Below are 19,606 nucleotides of genomic sequence, written 5' to 3' on the forward strand. Positions count from 1 at the left end.
TTTCCGTCTCATCTTTATTAAACCCGCTTGGTTCTGATGTGAAGCAGCAGTTGACTCTGGATCCGTGCAGAACCACACGGGTCCAGAACCTGAGCCAGGTGAACGGAGGTCACTTCTTCTTCTTCTTGACCCGCAGGCTGCGGGCGGCGCCGGCCGACAGCCCGTCTATCAGCCCCGCGGCTCGCAGCGGTCTGTAGGCGGACGACTTGCGGACTCGCTCTCCTTTCAGAGAAACGACGTGAGGAAGCAGCGGCGGCGTCCGCAGCCCGAACCCGGCGGCCTCCGGCCCGAGAACCCTCAGCTGCACCTGCTCACCTGCGACCGCCGTCACGGCCACCCACCCTGCTCACAGGAGACACAGTCACAGTCAGGCGAATCGTCTGAGGCGGGCAGCTGCAGGTGAGGAGCTTACCTGCTGACGACAGCGTGATGTCAGCGGTGGCCTCCAGGTAACCACGGCCCTCCAAGCTGAAGTCCTGAGGAGCAAACGCAGGAAATCGCTCCATCCTCTCCGGGCCTCCAATCGGCACCTGGACCCGACACAAAAGACCAGCGTTACAGCAACGTTACAGCGCCGTTACAGCAGCATTAAAGCAGTGCGTTACAGCAACGCGTTACAGCGGGGCATTAAAGCAACGTTACAGCAGCGCGTTACAGCAGCAACGTTACAGTAGCGTGTTACAGCAGCAACGTTACAGCAGCAACGTTACAGTAGCGTGTTACAGCAGCGCGTTACAACGGGGCGTTACAGCAGCAACGTTACAGTAGCGTGTTACAGTAGCGTGTTACAGCAGCGCGTTACAACGGGGCGTTACAGCAACGTTACAGCAGCAACGTTACAGTAGCGTGTTACAGCAGCGCGTTACAACGGGGCGTTACAGCAGCAACGTTACAGTAGCGTGTTACAGCAGCGCGTTACAGCAACGTTACAGCAGCAACGTTACAGTAGCATGTTACAGCAGCGCGTTACAACGGGGCGTTACAGCAACGTTACAGCAGCGCGTTACAGCAGCAACGTTACAGTAGCGTGTTACAGCAGCAACGTTACAGCAGCAACGTTACAGTAGCGCGTTACAACGGGGCGTTACAGCAACGTTACAGCAGCGAGTTACAGCAACAACGTTACAGCAGCAACGTTACAGTAGCGTGTTACAGCAGCGCGTTACAGCAACGTTACAGCAGCGCGTTACAGCAGCAACGTTACAGTAGCGTGTTACAGCAGCGCGTTACAGCAACATTACAGCAGCAACGTTACAGCAGCGCGTTACAGCAACGTTACAGCAGTAACGTTACAGCAGTGCGTTACAGCAACGTTACAGCAGCAACGTTACAGCAGTGTGTTACAGCAACGTTACAGCAGCGCGTTACAGCAACGTTACAGCAGCAACGTTACAGCAGCGTGTTACAGTAGCGTGTTGCAGCAGCGCGTTACAGCAACGTTACAGCAGCAACGTTACAGCAGCAACGTTACAGCAGCAACGTTACAGCAGTGCGTTACAGCAGCAACGTTACAGTAGCGTGTTACAGCAGCGCGTTACAACGGGGCGTTACAGCAACGTTACAGCAGCAACGTTACAGTAGCGTGTTACAGCAGCGCGTTACAACGGGGCGTTACAGCAACGTTACAGCAGCAACGTTACAGCAGCAACGTTACAGCAACGTTACGGCAGCAACGTTACAGTAGCGTGTTACAGCAGCGCGTTACAACGGGGCGTTACAGCAGCAACGTTACAGTAGCGTGTTACAGCAGCGCGTTACAACGGGGCGTTACAGCAACGTTACAGCAGCAACGTTACAGTAGCGTGTTACAGCAGCGCGTTACAACGGGGCGTTACAGCAGCAACGTTACAGCAGCAACGTTACAGTAGCGTGTTACAGCAGCGCGTTACAGCAACGTTACAGTAGCATGTTACAGCAGCGCGTTACAACGGGGCGTTACAGCAACGTTACAGCAGCGCGTTACAGCAGCAACGTTACAGTAGCGTGTTACAGCAGCAACGTTACAGTAGCGTGTTACAGCAGCGCGTTACAGCAACGTTACAGCAGCAACGTTACAGCAGCAACGTTACAGTAGCGTGTTACAGCAGCGCGTTACAGCAACGTTACAGCAGCGCGTTACAGCAGCAACGTTACAGTAGCGTGTTACAGCAGCAACGTTACAGTAGCGTGTTACAGCAGCGCGTTACAGCAACGTTACAGCAGCAACATTACAGCAGCAACGTTACAGTAGCGTGTTACAGCAGCGCGTTACAGCAACGTTACAGCAGCGCGTTACAGCAGCAACGTTACAGTAGCGTGTTACAGCAGCAACGTTACAGTAGCGTGTTACAGCAGCGCGTTACAGCAACGTTACAGCAGCAACATTACAGCAGCAACGTTACAGCAGCGCGTTACAGCAACGTTACAGCAGTAACGTTACAGCAGTGCGTTACAGCAACGTTACAGCAGCAACGTTACAGCAGTGCGTTACAGCAACGTTACAGCAGCGCGTTACAGCAACGTTACAGCAGCAACGTTACAGCAGCAACGTTACAGCAGCAACGTTACAGCAGCGTGTTACAGTAGCGTGTTACAGCAGCGCGTTACAGCAACGTTACAGCAGCAACGTTACAGCAGCAGCGTTACAGCAGCAACGTTACAGCAGCAACGTTACAGCAGTGCGTTACAGCAGCAACGTTACAGTAGCGCGTTACAGCAGCAACGTTACAGTAGCGTGTTACAGCAGCGCATTACAACGGGGCGTTACAGCAGCAACGTTACAGCAGCAATGTTACAGCAGCGCGTTACAGCAACGTTACAGCAGCAACGTTACAGTAGCGTGTTACAGCAGCGCGTTACAACGGGGCGTTACAGCAGCAACGTTACAGCAGCAACGTTACAGTAGCGTGTTACAGCAGCGCGTTACAGCAACGTTACAGTAGCATGTTACAGCAGCGCGTTACAACGGGGCGTTACAGCAACGTTACAGCAGCGCGTTACAGCAGCAACGTTACAGTAGCGTGTTACAGCAGCAACGTTACAGTAGCGTGTTACAGCAGCGCGTTACAGCAACGTTACAGCAGCAACGTTACAGCAGCAACGTTACAGTAGCGTGTTACAGCAGCGCGTTACAGCAACGTTACAGCAGCGCGTTACAGCAGCAACGTTACAGTAGCGTGTTACAGCAGCAACGTTACAGTAGCGTGTTACAGCAGCGCGTTACAGCAACGTTACAGCAGCAACATTACAGCAGCAACGTTACAGTAGCGTGTTACAGCAGCGCGTTACAGCAACGTTACAGCAGCGCGTTACAGCAGCAACGTTACAGTAGCGTGTTACAGCAGCAACGTTACAGTAGCGTGTTACAGCAGCGCGTTACAGCAACGTTACAGCAGCAACATTACAGCAGCAACGTTACAGCAGCGCGTTACAGCAACGTTACAGCAGTAACGTTACAGCAGTGCGTTACAGCAACGTTACAGCAGCAACGTTACAGCAGTGCGTTACAGCAACGTTACAGCAGCGCGTTACAGCAACGTTACAGCAGCAACGTTACAGCAGCAACGTTACAGCAGCAACGTTACAGCAGCGTGTTACAGTAGCGTGTTACAGCAGCGCGTTACAGCAACGTTACAGCAGCAACGTTACAGCAGCAGCGTTACAGCAGCAACGTTACAGCAGCAACGTTACAGCAGTGCGTTACAGCAGCAACGTTACAGTAGCGCGTTACAGCAGCAACGTTACAGTAGCGTGTTACAGCAGCGCATTACAACGGGGCGTTACAGCAGCAACGTTACAGCAGCAATGTTACAGCAGCGCGTTACAGCAACGTTACAGCAGCAACGTTACAGCAGCAACGTTACAGCAGTGCGTTACAGCAGCAACGTTACAGTAGCGTGTTACAGCAGCGCGTTATAGCAACGTTACAGCAGCAACGTTACAGTAGCGTGTTACAGCAGCGCGTTACAGCAACGTTACAGCAGCAACGTTACAGCAGCAACGTTACAGCAGCAACGTTACAGCAGCGCGTTACAGCAGCAACGTTACAGTAGCGTGTTACAGCAGCAACGTTACAGCAGCAACGTTACAGTAGCGTGTTACAGCAGCAACGTTACAGTAGCGTGTTACAGCAGCGCGTTACAGCAACGTTACAGTAGTGTGTTACAGCAGCGCGTTACAACGGGGCGTTACAGCAACGTTACAGTAGCGTGTTACAGCAGCGCGTTACAGCAACGTTACAGCAGCGTTACAGCAGCAACGTTACAGTAGCGTGTTACAGCAGCGCGTTACAGCAACGTTACAGCAGCAACGTTACAGCAGCGCGTTACAGCAGCAACGTTACAGCAGCAACGTTACAGCAGCAACGTTACAGCAGCAACGTTACAGTAGCAACGTTACAGTAGCATGTTACAGCAGTGCGTTACAGCAGCAACGTTACAGCAGTGCGTTACAGCAGCAACGTTACAGTAGCGTGTTACAGCAGCGCGTTATAGCAACGTTACAGCAGCAACGTTACAGTAGCGTGTTACAGCAGCGCGTTACAGCAACGTTACAGCAGCAACGTTACAGCAACGTTACAGCAGCAACGTTACAGCAGCAACGTTACAGTAGCGTGTTACAGCAGCAACGTTACAGTAGCGTGTTACAGCAGCGCGTTACAGCAACGTTACAGTAGCGTGTTACAGCAGCGCGTTACAACGGGGCGTTACAGCAACGTTACAGTAGCGTGTTACAGCAGCGCGTTACAGCAACGTTACAGCAGCGTTACAGCAGCAACGTTACAGTAGCGTGTTACAGCAGCGCGTTACAGCAACGTTACAGCAGCAACGTTACAGCAACGTTACAGCAGCGCGTTACAGCAGCAACGTTACAGCAGCAACGTTACAGCAGCAACGTTACAGTAGCATGTTACAGCAGCGCGTTACAACGGGGCGTTACAGCAGCAACGTTACAGCAGCAACGTTACAGTAGCGTGTTACAGCAGCGCGTTACAACGGGGCGTTACAGCAGCAACGTTACAGTAGCGTGTTACAGCAGCGCGTTACAACGGGGCGTTACAGCAGCAACGTTACAGCAGCAACGTTACAGCAGCGCGTTACAGCAACGTTACAGCAGCAACGTTACAGCAGCACGTTACAGCAGCAACGTTACAGCAGCAACGTTACAGCAGCGCCGTTACAGCAGCGCCGTTACAGCAACGTTACAGCAGCAACGTTACAGCAGCGCGTTACAGCAACGTTACAGCAGCAACGTTACAGCAGCGCGTTACAGCAGCAACGTTACAGCAGCAACGTTACAGCAGCGCCGTTACAGCAGCGCCGTTACAGCAACGTTACAGCAGCAACGTTACAGCAGCGCGTTGCAGCAACGTTACAGCAGCGCGTTACAGCAACGTTACAGCAGCAACGTTACAGCAGCAACGTTACAGCAGCAACGTTACAGCAGCAACGTTACAGCAGCAACGTTACAGCAGTGCGTTACAGCAGCAACGTTACAGCAACGCCGTTACAGCAGCGCCGTTACAGCAGCGCCGTTACAGCAGCGCGTTACAGTAGCACATTACAGCGCCATTTGAGCCGCCTCGCCGAGGTGCCGCCGCGGTCATGTGACTCACCCCCAGCAGGTCGCGGCCCGCGTGTCTCTCATAGACGCCGTCGGCTTTGTCCAAACTGGTGACGTGAACCGGGACCCGAGCGGAGGCCATGACGGTGAACCAGCAGGACTTGGCCCCCTGCAGACCACATCACTCATCAGCTAAGCACACATTCATATTGCCGGGCTTGGTACCGATGCTGCCATCTGATCCAGTAGGACCAGCAGAACCGTTTACGGTAGATGGTTCCCACTGGATCACAGCCAATCACCACCTCACCTGCAGGAAGTCGATGCGTGCCAGAGCTCCCACAAACACGCTCATTCCGGGCTTCAGCACGAATGTCCGGGGGACGATGGCCTGGGTCGGAACCACCAACCGGACCTCCTGCTCCTGCAGCAGCTGGAGGATCTGAGGAAAGTCCAGACTCGGGTCAGGAGGAGAAGACAGGAACAGCAGAAAGACGGATCAGTTTGATAAAACTTCTGAAATGGTGGGGGCGCCCCCTGGAGGCGTGTGACGGCATTACTGCCTGTTTTGGTTAAAATGTCTAAATGTGACAGCAGCGCCCCCTGTGGTTTGGTCTGGACCTGCAGGCGGTGTGACTGAAGGCTGACGTAACTTACGGTTGATACAATAAATGAATAAACTCCTACAAATGTATAAAACTTGATGTAACTGAAGTTTGTCTTTAACAATAATGGTCTGATATTATTTTCCATATTTTCAGCTCGTCTGTTTTATTGATAAAGTTCACGGTTAGTTAAAAGCAAGATTTAGTTTCCCTTTGTTTTGACTGCAGGCTTGAGGCTAAAATCCTACTTATATTCTTTTTAATAATCGTTGAAAAATATTCCTAAAATGACGTCACTAAGGCCCAGATGTTAAAAAGATTTTTAAAAGATTAAGTCTTTAAAATAAAACTTTTAATGTTTCTTAAAACATTAAAAGTTCAGAATTATCTGAAAAAAGGCAGAAAAGATTTATTAATGGTTATTAGAATTAAATAATAAAAGTGTTTTTATAGATTTAAAATCTGTTTAGACTTTAGAAAACTGTTACGATTTTAAAAAGTTACTTTAATTAAAAATAAAAACAGGTTTTAATTTAATGTTAGATGTTTACATTTTAAAATCATTACAATTATCCTCTGGGACCCAGAAGGAGACCCAGGACACGCAGGAGGGACTGGGCCTCCCCACTGAAGCTGTTACCCCCACGACCCGAGCCCGGGTAAGGAGAGGATGGAGGGAATTATACTAATAAAAAAAATCTAATTTTAGAATTTCTTTTATTTAGAATTTAAAAAAATCTAATATTTTAGTTAAGTGATGAATACAAGTGATGAAGACGAGTGATGAAGGTCAGAGTGATGAAGACGAGTGATGAAGATCAGAGTGATGAAGATCAGTGATGATGGTCAGAGTGATGAAGATGAGTGATGAAGATGAGTGATGATGATCAAAGCGATGAAGATGAGTGATGAAGACGAGTGATGAAGATCAGAGTGATAAAGATCAGAGTGATGAATAGTGATGAAGATGAGTGAAGATCAGAGTGATGAAGATCAGTGATGAAGACGAGTGATGAAGGTCAGAGTGATGGAGATCAGAGTGATGAAGATGAGTGACGAAGATCAGAGTGATGAATAGTGATGAAGATGAGTGATGGAGAGTGATGAAGAAGAGTGAAGATCAGAGTGATGAAGACGCGTGATGAAGACGAGTGATGAAGATCAGTGATGAAGACGAGTGATAAAGATGAAGACGAGTGATAAAGATGAAGACGAGTGATAAAGGTCAGAGTGATGGAGAGTGATGAAGAAGAGTGAAGATCAGAGTGATGAAGACGCGTGATGAAGACGAGTGATGAAGATCAGAGTGATGAAGACGAGTGATGATGATCAAAGCGATGAAGATGAGTGATGAAGATGAGTGATGATGATCAAAGCGATGAAGATCAGAGTGATGAAGACGAGTGATGATGATCAAAGCGATGAAGATGAGTGATGAAGACGAGCTCACGTCGCGCTCCTTAACGATCCCCGGCGTGTCGTACAGCCAGTGGGCGTCTTTCAGCTCGTTGTAGCTCAGCTCAGCAGGTGAGCCGTCAGCACCTGAGGCAGGAGAACATGCAGACTGGGCTCAGAACCTGCAGAACCTGCAGAACCGACACCTGGAGGTTCTGGTTAGAATCCCACCTTCCTTCGCTGCATCTTCGTCTTCGTCTTCTCCGAACGCCAAACTGTCTGGATCAAACTGGATCTCGTCGCCTCTGGTTCTGGACTGGAACGTTTGTCCGACCCGACCTGTGCGGGCGAGCATGAGTTCAGAGGCTCACCTGGACCCGCCCCGCCCCGACCCGACCCGACCCGCCCCGCCCCGCGGCGCCGCCTTACCCACTAGGTATCCGTGTCTGCCGAGCCGCTGCAGCCTCCTCCGCTCGTCGGCCGGCAGCTCCTCCTCCGTCTGCTGCAGCGCCTCCTTCAGGCGGTTCTGGCGCCGGAACATCCGGTACGGAGTCGGGTTGATGATGGGGAACTTCAGCAGGTTGAGGGTGGTCCCTGAACGCACCACAGCGACAACACAGGGGGGACATTTCACGCTAGACCAGGACCCTGAAGGAGGTTCTGATGCACTGAGCAGGTTCTGGTTCTGCACTAACCGGGCCATGGGGAGATGGTGGCCTTCTGCAGCACCTGGGCGGCTCTGGATTTGCAGTAATCGGACTCCAGCAGCGTGTTGAAGAGCGTGGACTTGCCGGCGTTGGCGCTGCCCACCAGGAACACGTCGCCTTTGTACTTCCAGGACCGCTGCAGGCTGGAGATCAGCGCCTCGACGCCGTAGCCCGTCTTGGCGCTGATCAGATGGAGGTCGGTGACCTGCGGTCCAAAGCCCGCCTCCTGGCAGTACCGGGCCAGGCGGCGCTTGACGCGCTGCAGGTAGTTGGGCGAGTCTCGGGGCAGCAGGTCCAGCTTGTTGCCCAGAACCACCAGGTGTTTGTTGGTTCCCACCAGGTCGGGCAGGTCCGGCACGATGGAGTCGGGCAGGTCCAGTAGGTCCGCCACGAGCAGAACCAGGCCCTTCCGGCCGCGGATCTGCCGCACCACCTGCCGGTACTGGTCCCAGGTCACCTGCAGGTTCTGGGCCTTGTGGTGGTGGGTGATGAGGTGGCAGCGCTGGCAGGTGGCGCCGCCCAGCGTTCCCACCAGGTCGGGCAGGTCCGGCACGATGGAGTCGGGCAGGTCCAGTAGGTCCGCCACGAGCAGAACCAGGCCCTTCCGGCCGCGGATCTGCCGCACCACCTGCCGGTACTGGTCCCAGGTCACCTGCAGGTTCTGGGCCTTGTGGTGGTGGGTGATGAGGTGGCAGCGCTGGCAGGTGGCGCCGCCCAGCGTCCCCGCCTCCAGCAGAACCTTGAACTTCTCACTGGGCAGGTAGCCGGGCACGTCGGCGGCGCTGCAGTGCAGCACGGCGCCGCATCCTGAGCAGCTGATGTCACTGACCGCCGCGCCGGCGTCCGGAGTCCCGAACACCCGGTGCTCCCCCTTCTTCTTCTTCTTCTTCTTGGACTTTATGAGGCTGTCGTCCAGCGGGAAGTCCACGTCCTGGAACTCCATGAAGGAGTCTGGCCCCGCCTCCTGCAGGGCGCCGCCTCTCAGAACCTGCAGCTGGCGCTCCAGAGACCTCAGGTGCTTCTGAGGAGACACCTGGGGGAGAGGACCGCATGGGGGAGCCGAGGAGACGCCGAGCTGATGGAGGACCTGCTGCTCCTCGTTAGGCTCCTCGTTAGGCTCCTCCTCCAGTCCTGGATCAGGAAAGAAGAAACTCAGGTGACCCAACAGAACCTCTACCGCACCTGTCAGACTCACCAGCAGAACCTCAGAGACACCGGTTCTGACTGGGTGACCTTCCTGGTGACCTTCTGCAGAGCTTCCTGCTTCTGACCAATCAGATTCCTCGAAAGTTTCACCTGACCAGCAGCTGGAGGAGTTCACAGAACCAAGCTCCTCCAGAACTCCAGCAACAAGGTCCACTTTTCAGCAGGTTCTGTGGAGAACATCTGAGCTTCTACCTCTGATTCACACCTTTAACGACTCAGTTTAACACGTTCTCTGCCTGAGAACCATGAATCCACATTAGCATCCATGAGCTGCTGGTACCAGAGGTTCTGGTCCAGCTGGCATCCAGAAAGGGAAACTGGTGCTGGGCAGCGTCTGGAGATCCTAAATAACATTTTATGTGATGCCAGATCTGTGGCTGGTACCACCAGGTTAACCTCCACCTGAGCTGTGGATCTCTGCAGCTCCTCCAGAGCCTCCATGGTCCTCCTGCTTCTCTGATCAATGCTCTCCTGGTCCAGCCTGTCAGTCCAGGTGGACGTCCATGTCCTGGTAGGTCTGCAGGAGGTCCATCCTCTCTCCAGGTCCAGATGATGATCAGAACTCTGGGAGGTTCTGTAGAACCTGACCTGCTGGAAACTGGACCAGAACCTCCTGGTTCCTTGGTCTCCATGGTGCTGGTTGTTCTCTGATGTTCTCTACCGAACCTCTGAGGCCAGAACCAGAACATCTGCTGCCGGAAAGAACTCGACGGTTCTGTTTATTTTAATTTTATCTATCTGGGGAAAGTTTGTGTGAAACTGGACTTCTGGAACCAGAACCGTGTTCCTCTGACTTGAGGCTGAACAGCAGAACACCACCAACCTGTGGGTCTTAACCGGTCCAGAACCTCAGATTGACCAAGGTTCTGTTTGACAGGAAAAGCTGATGGTGGGTCCAAAAGAACATAAACATTCTGGTTCTGTTCAACAAAGCTGATCAGAACCAGTTCTGCTCGTGAACAGCATCAGCCGGTTCTGACCCGGGAAACAGAGCATCAGCACCAACAACCAGGCCGCTGGGTCAGAACTGCAGCCAGGGCCGGTACCGCGCATGCTCAGTCCATCAGGTCACTTCAGACCGGGGTGTCAAAACTTACTCGGAACCGGCACTAGAACATATGATGGTCTCAGGCCGAATCTGGACCAAACCTGGCAGCCCAGTTCTGACCCGGAGCCGCTCGGCTGTTCTCTGGTAGAACCGAACCGAAGCTCTGGGTTACCCACGTGTTCCTTCCAGATCCAGGTAAGTCCTGCAGCTTCTCACCTGGACAGTCCACGAACACGAACTGCTCCTCCAGGTTCGGGTCCACGGTGCAGCTCCGGACTCCGGACCTCCTCGCAGCGCGTCCTGCCGCTGCCGCGGCGCCGCGCGGCGGCCGCTCCCCCGCCGCCGCGGCGCAGACGTTCCTCCACACCTGGCGGCGGAAACTCACCTGAAGCACCTTCAACATGCTGACCTCACCACTGTCCGGCGCTTTCTCCCATGCTGCTTTACTTCCTTAACGGATGTGACGTCACGGGCACCAATTGTTTACTTTCCGGTAAATTCTTCTTCTTCTTAAATTCATGTAACGACAGTTCAAGAATCAACTAAAAGGCGAATTACCGACACCGTCCGGTAGCGTTATAGCTATTAAATGAACCAAGGGCGCATGCGCTCATAATTTTATTATAATATTATGACGATATCAATAATGCCATAAAGACTTTATTCATCCCCAAGTGGGATATCTATTTGCTACTGATATTATTATTATTATTATTATTATTATTATTATTATTATTATTATTATTATTATTATTATTATTATTATTATTATTATTATTTAAACAAGCTGCAAAGATTTAGATCTAACAGCCGAGAGAAGAGCTTAGCCATGTTTTCTATTTCTTAAAGGAGAGCAATAATCTGGCTGTCAACGTATTTTTATTGAAGGGTTGGTTTATTTATCAAGGTTTAGAGCCGGTTAGAACATTATAACCCAGTAGCTGTTGTATACTGACTGACTAGTCAAACGCTACGGATGCTTTTGGAGTTAGTTCTTCATAAATAATATTGATTGTATTAAAAATTAAAATCATTGGCATCCTCCCAAACATGATTACCTCATCCTAGAATCCTAGAAACCATGTAAACCTGTTTAATATAGGATTTAAATTGCATGTATTGGTAATAAAAAAAAACACTAAGGGTTTTTACTTTGGTAACAGAGACCAATTTAATACCACCAAGATTAGGTGATGGATTAAAAGGTTTATTTTTAAGCACTCTGGTCCAACGATGACAACTTCTTGTCTACCGAACACGTCATGGTACAGAAGCATGAGGAAAACGGAGGGAATTATGTGAAATCTAAGAATGGAAAGAATAGCATACAATATAAACTTTTTATACATTTTTAAAAAGAACCCCAGAGTTAAATGACCGTTCTTGTTATCTTAGAATTATCTTTATTATCTTATGAATGAGACGATCTGAGTCTGATTTTTCTTGTACTGGTTTTATAAATAAATAAAATCAGTACTAGTCGTTCTCATCCTCTCCCCACCAGTTGGTGGCGCTAATGCGCCCCGAAAAGAAGAAGGAGAAGATCTCTCGCTCTTCAGACGATCTGCGCTGATCAAACCTATTCTTGCTCAGAGTGAAGCCTCCTGTTCTCTAGAGGATCTCTCAGGGTTCTGCACCGTCAAAAATGTTGAAGCTGGTCGGTTCTTTGCGGCCCGCAGCCGCCCTGTTCAGAACTTCTGCTGCACAGGTGAGTCCACCTGCAACCTAGCATCAGAACCAGAACTGGACCGAACACAATCGACAGAAACGAGCCGAACTGCGGTGCTTTCTGCTGCTGAGCAAGGCAGCAACACAGCTTTGTGTTCAGTTTGTGTCTCACCAGGTGAAGTTCTGGTGGTTCGGTTCGGTTCGGTTCTGGTCGTCCGTGATGGCTGATTGCAGATAAAGCTCAGATTCTGCAGTTCAGGATTAACTGGCAGCTGGGGGCCATAGGAGGAGGGGGGACCCTGAACGCCTCATGGCCTTCAGCTGTTCTTCAAACGGGGGGTGGGGGGGGGGGTCACTGGAGATCATTGTTAGACCATGTTTACAGCACGTGAACTCACACGCGTGCCCGTGGGTTATGGTCCACTGTCACGTCTCACGGAGCAGCAGCGACCTCCCAGGTCCAGCAGGGGGCAGCAGAGGCCTCATGTGTTGGAGGCTCCTGGCACTGAGCTATATATATATATATATATATATATATATATATATATATATATATATATATATATTTATTTAAATAAAATGCAAAATATTTCAGCACATGACTTTCTCAGTACCTGATAGTTTTAGAACATAACATAAAACTATATATGGCATTTGACATTTTAAAAGTTTTAAGGCCCCCTGAACATGAGAAAATCCTCGTTATTCGATGCTGTAGCGCACATATTCCCTAGTTACTGAGGGGAAATAGGGAGTACCAATATGGCGGCTGGTGGTTTCACAGCGACTCGTTCTAACAGACGGTGATTAGCACTCCAGTGGCTAATAGAGCTCAGTGGCGGCTCCTGGGCCCGTTTCCAGGGTTGCTGTGTTTTCTGTCATGCTTTCTGATTGAGAAGCTTTCTGGAGTTCTGGAGACACTTGATGGGTATCAGGGGCTCCTTCCTCCGTGACTTCATGCACAGACGCTGTAGGCCCTAATGGACTGAGGGTGGAAATGTGTGCAGCTTCAGGTATTTACCTGCAGAGGACACCTACTGGGACATTATTAATAATAATAATAATAATAACCTTTATTGTAACATACATCCCAGTGAAATGTGTCCTCTTGAACCAAACCCGTCCCTCAGGGAGCAGTGGGCCACCGGGCGGCCCCCATTCTGGGGCTAAGGGCCCTGCTCATGGACTCAGAGTAGCAGTGTGTGGGATTCAAACCGAGGAACTAGCAGCCTTCCCAGGACACAAGCGTGCTGCTCTCTCACCACTTGGGAATCCTCCGTCCTATTTGTCAGTTAAAGATTCCCACAATGCAGTTCTAAAGGGGCAGCTTTAAACTGCAATCTGCAGCCAGAACCTCTTTCCTCATCCAGCCGCATAAATCATCCATCCATCCATCCATCCATTTTCCGAACCGCTTTATCCCTCATGGGGTCGCGGGGGGTGCTGGTGCCTATCTCCAGCGTTCACTGGGCGAGAGGCGGGGTACACCCTGGACAGGTCGCCAGTCTGTCGCAGGGCACATAAATCATCCAGTCCTGGATAAAAATGTTTATGCTGCTAAATTTATTCATGCAGTCAAGGTTTACAACAAACGTCGCTGTTTGTTGGGGGGCGGGGGGACAAGTGTCCCATTTCTCTGTCAGAGTGAGACCTCTGTACTCTTTCTCTCTGCAGCCGAGCGCCTGCCTCGCCACTGGACCCCAGCAGGAACATAGAACCTTCTATGAGTTTCGTACCTATAACATCCGGCCGGATCAGAACGCCGCGTTCCTCAAACTGACCAATGAGAAGATCCATCTGCGCACCGCGCACTCTGAGCTGATTGGCTACTGGAGTGTGGAGTACGGCGGCCTGAACCAGGTGTTCCATATATGGAAGTACGGTGAGGAGACTTCCTTTCTGCTGTTTCTTTGTGAGAAGTTAAAATGTAATGCCTTTGGATCATAAAGTTCTGGTTACAGAACGCGATGATTGGATAAAGTTTGGGTTTATTGCCTGTGAAAAGAGAACCTCAGGTTGAACCGACTCCCCCTCCTCTCCTCCCAGACAGCTACTCTCAGCGGGCAGCTGTGCGGGCAGCCCTGGCTCAGGACCCTTCCTGGGTCTCAGAGTACATCTCCAAGGCCATACCCATGCTGACGTCACAGGATAACGAGGTGACGTACCTGGTGCCGTGGAGCCAGCTGAAGAGCCCGCCGCAGGAGGGGGGTAAGCTCCGCCCCCTTAGCGTGATCTGACCGCTCGCTGGTGGGGTTCACTGACCCTGATGTTTGGTCAGTATGTAGACCTCATAATGATCAGTAACCGTAGCAACTGATTGATTGATTAACGTGTCAACATGAACAGAAAGCTGTAAAGAGAGAAAAAGGGGATCGGCAGCCGTGGGATCTAATCGGGTTCTAACAGCGGTCTGTGTTTCAGGAGTCTACGAGTTGGCGTCGCTCCAGATGCGCCCGGGGGGGCCGGCGGTTTGGGGCAGCACCTTCCAGGCGTCTGTGGCCTCCCGTGACGCTCCGGGCTATGGGAAGCTGCTGGGGGCGTTCCACAGCGAGTTCGGACTTCTGAACCGAGGTACGAGAACCGTAACGTGACATTACTGAAAACAAAGGTCTAGGTCAGACGTTCCTAAGCAGCAGATTTATCTGAGGTTCCACAGACTGATGAAGGTGGACCTGGAGAACCGGGCAGTTTTAGAACAGAGGACCGACTTTCTGTTGGGTTTTTTTTAAGCCAAAGGCTTTTAGCTGGTTGATGCTGATGAGGGTTCCCAGAGATCCGGTTCTGCTTCAGAGGAATTTGATGTTAGAACGTCCTGAAGAGCTTTAGGAAAAGCAAACTGCTGATCTCTGAGGGTCAGGTCATGAAGCTCAGTGAGGCTGAAAGAAGTTCCTGTTCCTGTGACAGAAAAGAAGCAGGTTCTACAGATGTGGAGTTTGGTTCTGGGTTCAGCAGATGTTCTGAGTGTGAGGTTCTAGGTGTGAGTGGATCTCTAACCGTGACGTTCTGGTGTCTCAGTTCACGCCCTCTGGTGGTTCGAGAGCGCCGACCATCGAGCAGAAATTCGACACAAGGCTCACACCGACGCCAGAGTGGTTGCAGCAGGTAAGACTCCGCCCACACTGTGACATCACTCAGGTGTAACGAGCCTGTTGGTTGGTGGGTTCTCCTCTGAGCTCCATGCCTGCTGTGTGTCTCAGTCAGGAACAACGTGGTCCATCTGGACTCCCAGAGGAACCAGCTCATGTTGCCGTGTCCCTTCTCTCCCATGAAGTGACCTCCTGCCGCCTCCATGGCACCACATCTAATCCTATCCAGCCCTGAATGCGAGGCTCCGCCTCCTCCCCTGGACGGGCCAATCACGGCTCAGCAGCATTAACGAGCACTGAGGTCCAGCCGCTGCAGGGACGAACCAACATGGCTGACCTTGAAGATCTGAACTGCTGATCAATATAAAACCTGACGGCTGGGATTGTTTTCTTGAATAAATCCTTTCTTTATGAGTGCAGTGTGATGTTTCTGGTTCAGGCAGGTGAGCCGAGGTTTAAACCAGGTGAGCAGAATCTGAACAGAACTAGGAGCAGCCTGAAGCTGGTGGAGACAAACTAAATACAGAGGCATGCCACACTTTTCAGATTTCAAATCCTATAAAGCCTGAACACTATGAATCATTTCCTTTAATGATGCGCCTGTCTGTCTTATAGATATTTACTGTAGTTATTGTGGAAGTGATGCATTGTGGGGTGTGAATTAGGGCTGGACAATAATTCAATAACTATCGATTGATAGACGTATATAGAAAATGTCAATAAAAAGTTCAATAAAATAAAAGTTTTCCTTCCTTTTGCATTTTGGCCATGTGGGTTAATTTTAGACATTAAATCCTCCCAACCAATCACAGCGCAGACTCAGGAAACGCTGTCACTAAGCCCCGCCCCCTTCAAAGGGTTCAGAGAGCACGGTTCTTTTCAAAACGTGTTTTGGTAAAAAGTTGTTTGTCTAAATTGTTCAGTTTGAATTTAAGTGTTTGAGTTCTGTATCTAAAAAGAAATGTTGGAATTTGTATCGATCCAATATGATTTCTATTTTGACTTTTTTTTTCCATATCATCCCGCCCTAGTGTGAATATTATATAAAAAGGTCCTGTTTGCTTGGCTGCAGGAGCCTCATTCCTAGGTCCAGAAAATGTTCTATTTAATCCTGAAAACTGTCACACAAAGCTGCCGAAAAACACCAGAGCACAAAATATTAGACCAGATGTTCCCTCTAAGGCTCTGAAGGGCAGAAAATTCTGAACAAATGAAGTGTGAGCAGCATTTATTTTTAATCAGGTTCCCCTAAAAACTCAGTTTTCTAGATCCGTGACCCGTAGAGACGTCTGGATTTTGAACGGCGGAGAGTAAATGGAAAACTTCCTGATGAACTGATGGATGTTTCTGCAGGGCTCAATAAACCTGGAAGGAAGAGGATGGATCAGAGAGAGATGTAGGAACCCTTCTGGTTCTGTTTGGATCAGAACCAGAAGGTTCTGTGTGCTTCTAGCAGACAGAGGCAGGAGGTTTGTGACGGTTTATTCTGCTCGCTGGGCTGTAACAGCTCTTCTTCCATCAGCAGCAGCACAACAACATGAACAGATCAGAACCAGAGCGAACACAAACTGAAATCTAGAACACAAAGTGCTGCAGTCAGACGACCAATCAGATCACAGATCAATACTGTATTGTGCTTCCAGAACTGGAGGTATTTTGCTGCTTCACACCCAAACTGATCTGCTCCTCTATCACCGTTTTATAAAAACACTATAAAATCAAACTTCTGATTGGCTGCTAATACAGGAAACAGCATGCACCCCGCCAGAATAAAACAGATTGCATGATTCTGTTCCAGCTACAAATATAAATAAAGTCGGACACTAAGAACGGAATCAAAGCCGGATAAAAACGGGATGGTTTGCAGTCGAGCCCTCGGCCGTTTGAAATGATCGGGATTCTTCATGGTAGACGCTCAAGTATGTTCAAGTGTTTCCGTCCGAGCAGCTCGCCGCTTCCACAGGAAATCATTTGCATTGACTGGCATCAGGCAGCAGGAAGCTCCGCCCACCGGCGCAATAATCAGTGCGACGTCACAGCAGGTGAGGAGGGGGCGTGTCCCCTCTGCTGCAGGTGAGTCTAGGCTCAAGCCCAGCCTCCTAAAGTCACATGATCACATGACGGTCTCTCCCTCAGCAGCGCTGCAGCTGGAGCTCAGGGGGGGAACGTCAACGACGACGTCTTTCCGCCTCACCGACGCGTCTTTGGACACGTAGTCATCGCTCTGGTCCTTCGCAAAGTTCACGAACACCTGAAACCACAAACAGGAGAGTTGCTCATTAGTCCAGGTGTCTGCTTCACTGTCATTGGTCCGCGTACCTGTCTGCTTCACTGTCATTGGTCCGCCTACCTGTCTGGTTCTCTGTCATTGGTCTGGGTACCTGTCTGCTTCACTGTCATTGGTCCGCGTACCTGTCTCGCTCTCTGTCTTTAGTCCGCGTACCTGTCTGCTTCTCTGTCATTGGTCCGCGTACCTGTCTGCTTCTCTGTCTTTAGTCTGCCTACCTGTCTGCTTCTCTGTCTTTAGTCTGCCTACCTGTCTGCTTCTCTGTCTTTAGTCCGCCTACCTGTCTGCTTCTCTGTCTTTAGTCCGCGTACCTGTCTGGCTCTCTGTCATGGGTCCGCGTACCTGTCTGCTTCTCTGTCATTGGTCTGCGTACCTGTCTGCTTCTCTGTGATTGGTCCGTGTACCTGTCTGCTTCACTGTCATTGGTCTGCATACCTGTCTGGCTCTCTGTCATTGGTCTGCATACCTGTCTGGCTCTCTGTCATTGGTCTGCGTACCTGTCTGGCCCTCTCTCATTGGTCTGTGTACCTGTCTGGCTCTCTGTCATTGGCTCTCTGTCATTGGTCTGCATACCTGTCTGGCTCTCTGTCATTGGTCTGCGTACCTGTCTGGCTCTCTGTCATGGGTCCGCGTACCTGTCTGCTTCTCTGTCATTGGTCTGCGTACCTGTCTGCTTCTCTGTGATTGGTCCGTGTACCTGTCTGCTTCACTGTCATTGGTCTGCATACCTGTCTGGCTCTCTGTCATTGGTCTGCATACCTGTCTGGCTCTCTGTCATTGGTCTGCGTACCTGTCTGGCCCTCTCTCATTGGTCTGTGTACCTGTCTGGCTCTCTGTCATTGGCTCTCTGTCATTGGTCTGCATACCTGTCTGGCTCTCTGTCATTGGTCTGCGTACCTGTCTGGCTCTCTGTCATTGGTCTGCGTACCTGTCTGGCTCTCTGTCATTGGTCTGCGTACCTGTCTGGCTCTCTGTCATTGGTCCGTGTACCTGTCTGGCTCTCTGTCATTGGTCTGTGTACCTGTCTGGCTCTCTGTCATTGGCTCTCTGTCATTGGTCTGCATACCTGTCTGGCTCTCTGTCATTGGTCTGCATACCTGTCTGGCTCTCTGTCATTGGTCCGCGTACCTGTCTGGCTCTCTGTCATTGGTCTGGATACCTGTCTGGCTCTCTGTCATTGGTCTGCATACCTGTCTGGCTCTCTGTCATTGGTCTGGATACCTGTCTGGCTCTCTGTCATTGGTCTGGATACCTGTCTGGCTCTCTGTCATTGGTCTGGATACCTGTCTGGCTCTCTGTCATTGGTCTGGATACCTGTCTGGCTCTCTGTCATTGGTCTGCGTACCTGTCTGGCTCTCTGTCATTGGTCTGGATACCTGTCTGGCTCTCTGTCATTGGTCTGTGTACCTGTCTGGCTCTCTGTCATTGGTCTGCGTACCTGTCTGGCTCTCTCATTGGTCTGGATACCTGTCTGGCTCTCTGTCGTTGGTCTGGATACCTGTCTGGCTCTCTGTCATTGGTCTGGATACCTGTCTGGCTCTCTGTCATTGGTCTGCATACCTGTCTGGCTCTCTGTCATTGGTCCGCGTACCTGTCTGGCTCTCTGTCATTGGTCTGGATACCTGTCTGGCTCTCTGTCATTGGTCTGCATACCTGTCTGGCTCTCTGTCATTGGTCTGGATACCTGTCTGGCTCTCTGTCATTGGTCTGGATACCTGTCTGGCCCTCTCTCATTGGTCTGTGTACCTGTCTGGCTCTCTGTCATTGGTCCGCGTACCTGTCTGGCTCTCTGTCATTGGTCTGCGTACCTGTCTGGCTCTCTGTCTTTAGTCTGCGTACCTGTCTGGCTCTCTGTCATTGGTCCGCGTACCTGTCTGGCTCTCTGTCATTGGTCGCGTACCTGTCTGCTTCTCTGTCATTGGTCTGCGTACCTGTCTGGCTCTCTGTCTTTAGTCTGCGTACCTGTCTGGCTCTCTGTCTTTAGTCTGCGTACCTGTCTGGCTCTCTGTCATTGGTCCGCGTACCTGTCTGGCTCTCTGTCATTGGTCGCGTACCTGTCTGGT

The 19,606-nt window shown here is 50.8% G+C and overlaps 3 protein-coding genes across 3 annotated transcripts in view; 1 reads left to right on the forward strand and 2 right to left on the reverse strand.

The window, feature by feature from the left end:
• On the reverse strand, positions 1 to 10,979 carry noa1 (nitric oxide associated 1). Its single transcript, XM_036127557.1, has 10 exons — positions 10,719 to 10,979; positions 8,901 to 9,379; positions 8,237 to 8,705; positions 7,971 to 8,135; positions 7,773 to 7,880; positions 7,597 to 7,688; positions 5,852 to 5,983; positions 5,594 to 5,710; positions 413 to 530; positions 1 to 342 (listed from the first exon to the last, which is right to left on the reverse strand). Exons 1-10 carry the CDS (start codon positions 10,903 to 10,905, stop codon positions 110 to 112), a joined length of 2,100 nt encoding a protein of 699 aa, XP_035983450.1. The 5' UTR covers positions 10,906 to 10,979; the 3' UTR covers positions 1 to 109.
• A 1,088-nt stretch (positions 10,980 to 12,067) lies between these two features.
• nipsnap3a (nipsnap homolog 3A (C. elegans)) lies at positions 12,068 to 15,671 on the forward strand. Its single transcript, XM_012856178.3, has 6 exons — positions 12,068 to 12,210; positions 13,845 to 14,052; positions 14,217 to 14,378; positions 14,592 to 14,741; positions 15,186 to 15,272; positions 15,368 to 15,671. Exons 1-6 carry the CDS (start codon positions 12,148 to 12,150, stop codon positions 15,442 to 15,444), a joined length of 747 nt encoding a protein of 248 aa, XP_012711632.2. The 5' UTR covers positions 12,068 to 12,147; the 3' UTR covers positions 15,445 to 15,671.
• Positions 15,672 to 16,469: 798 nt separating this feature from the next.
• The window catches only part of abca1b (ATP-binding cassette, sub-family A (ABC1), member 1B), a 49,805-nt gene continuing 46,668 nt past the window's right edge, over positions 16,470 to 19,606 (reverse strand). The window contains exon 49 of the mRNA XM_036127051.1: positions 16,470 to 17,507. Within this exon, the coding sequence (XP_035982944.1) occupies positions 17,370 to 17,507 (138 nt within the window). The 3' untranslated portion in view covers positions 16,470 to 17,369. The remainder of the gene's footprint in view (positions 17,508 to 19,606) is intronic.

Source organism: Fundulus heteroclitus, chromosome 23 (genome assembly GCF_011125445.2).
Source record: "Fundulus heteroclitus isolate FHET01 chromosome 23, MU-UCD_Fhet_4.1, whole genome shotgun sequence".
In the NCBI taxonomy this organism is placed as follows: domain Eukaryota; kingdom Metazoa; phylum Chordata; class Actinopteri; order Cyprinodontiformes; family Fundulidae; genus Fundulus; species Fundulus heteroclitus.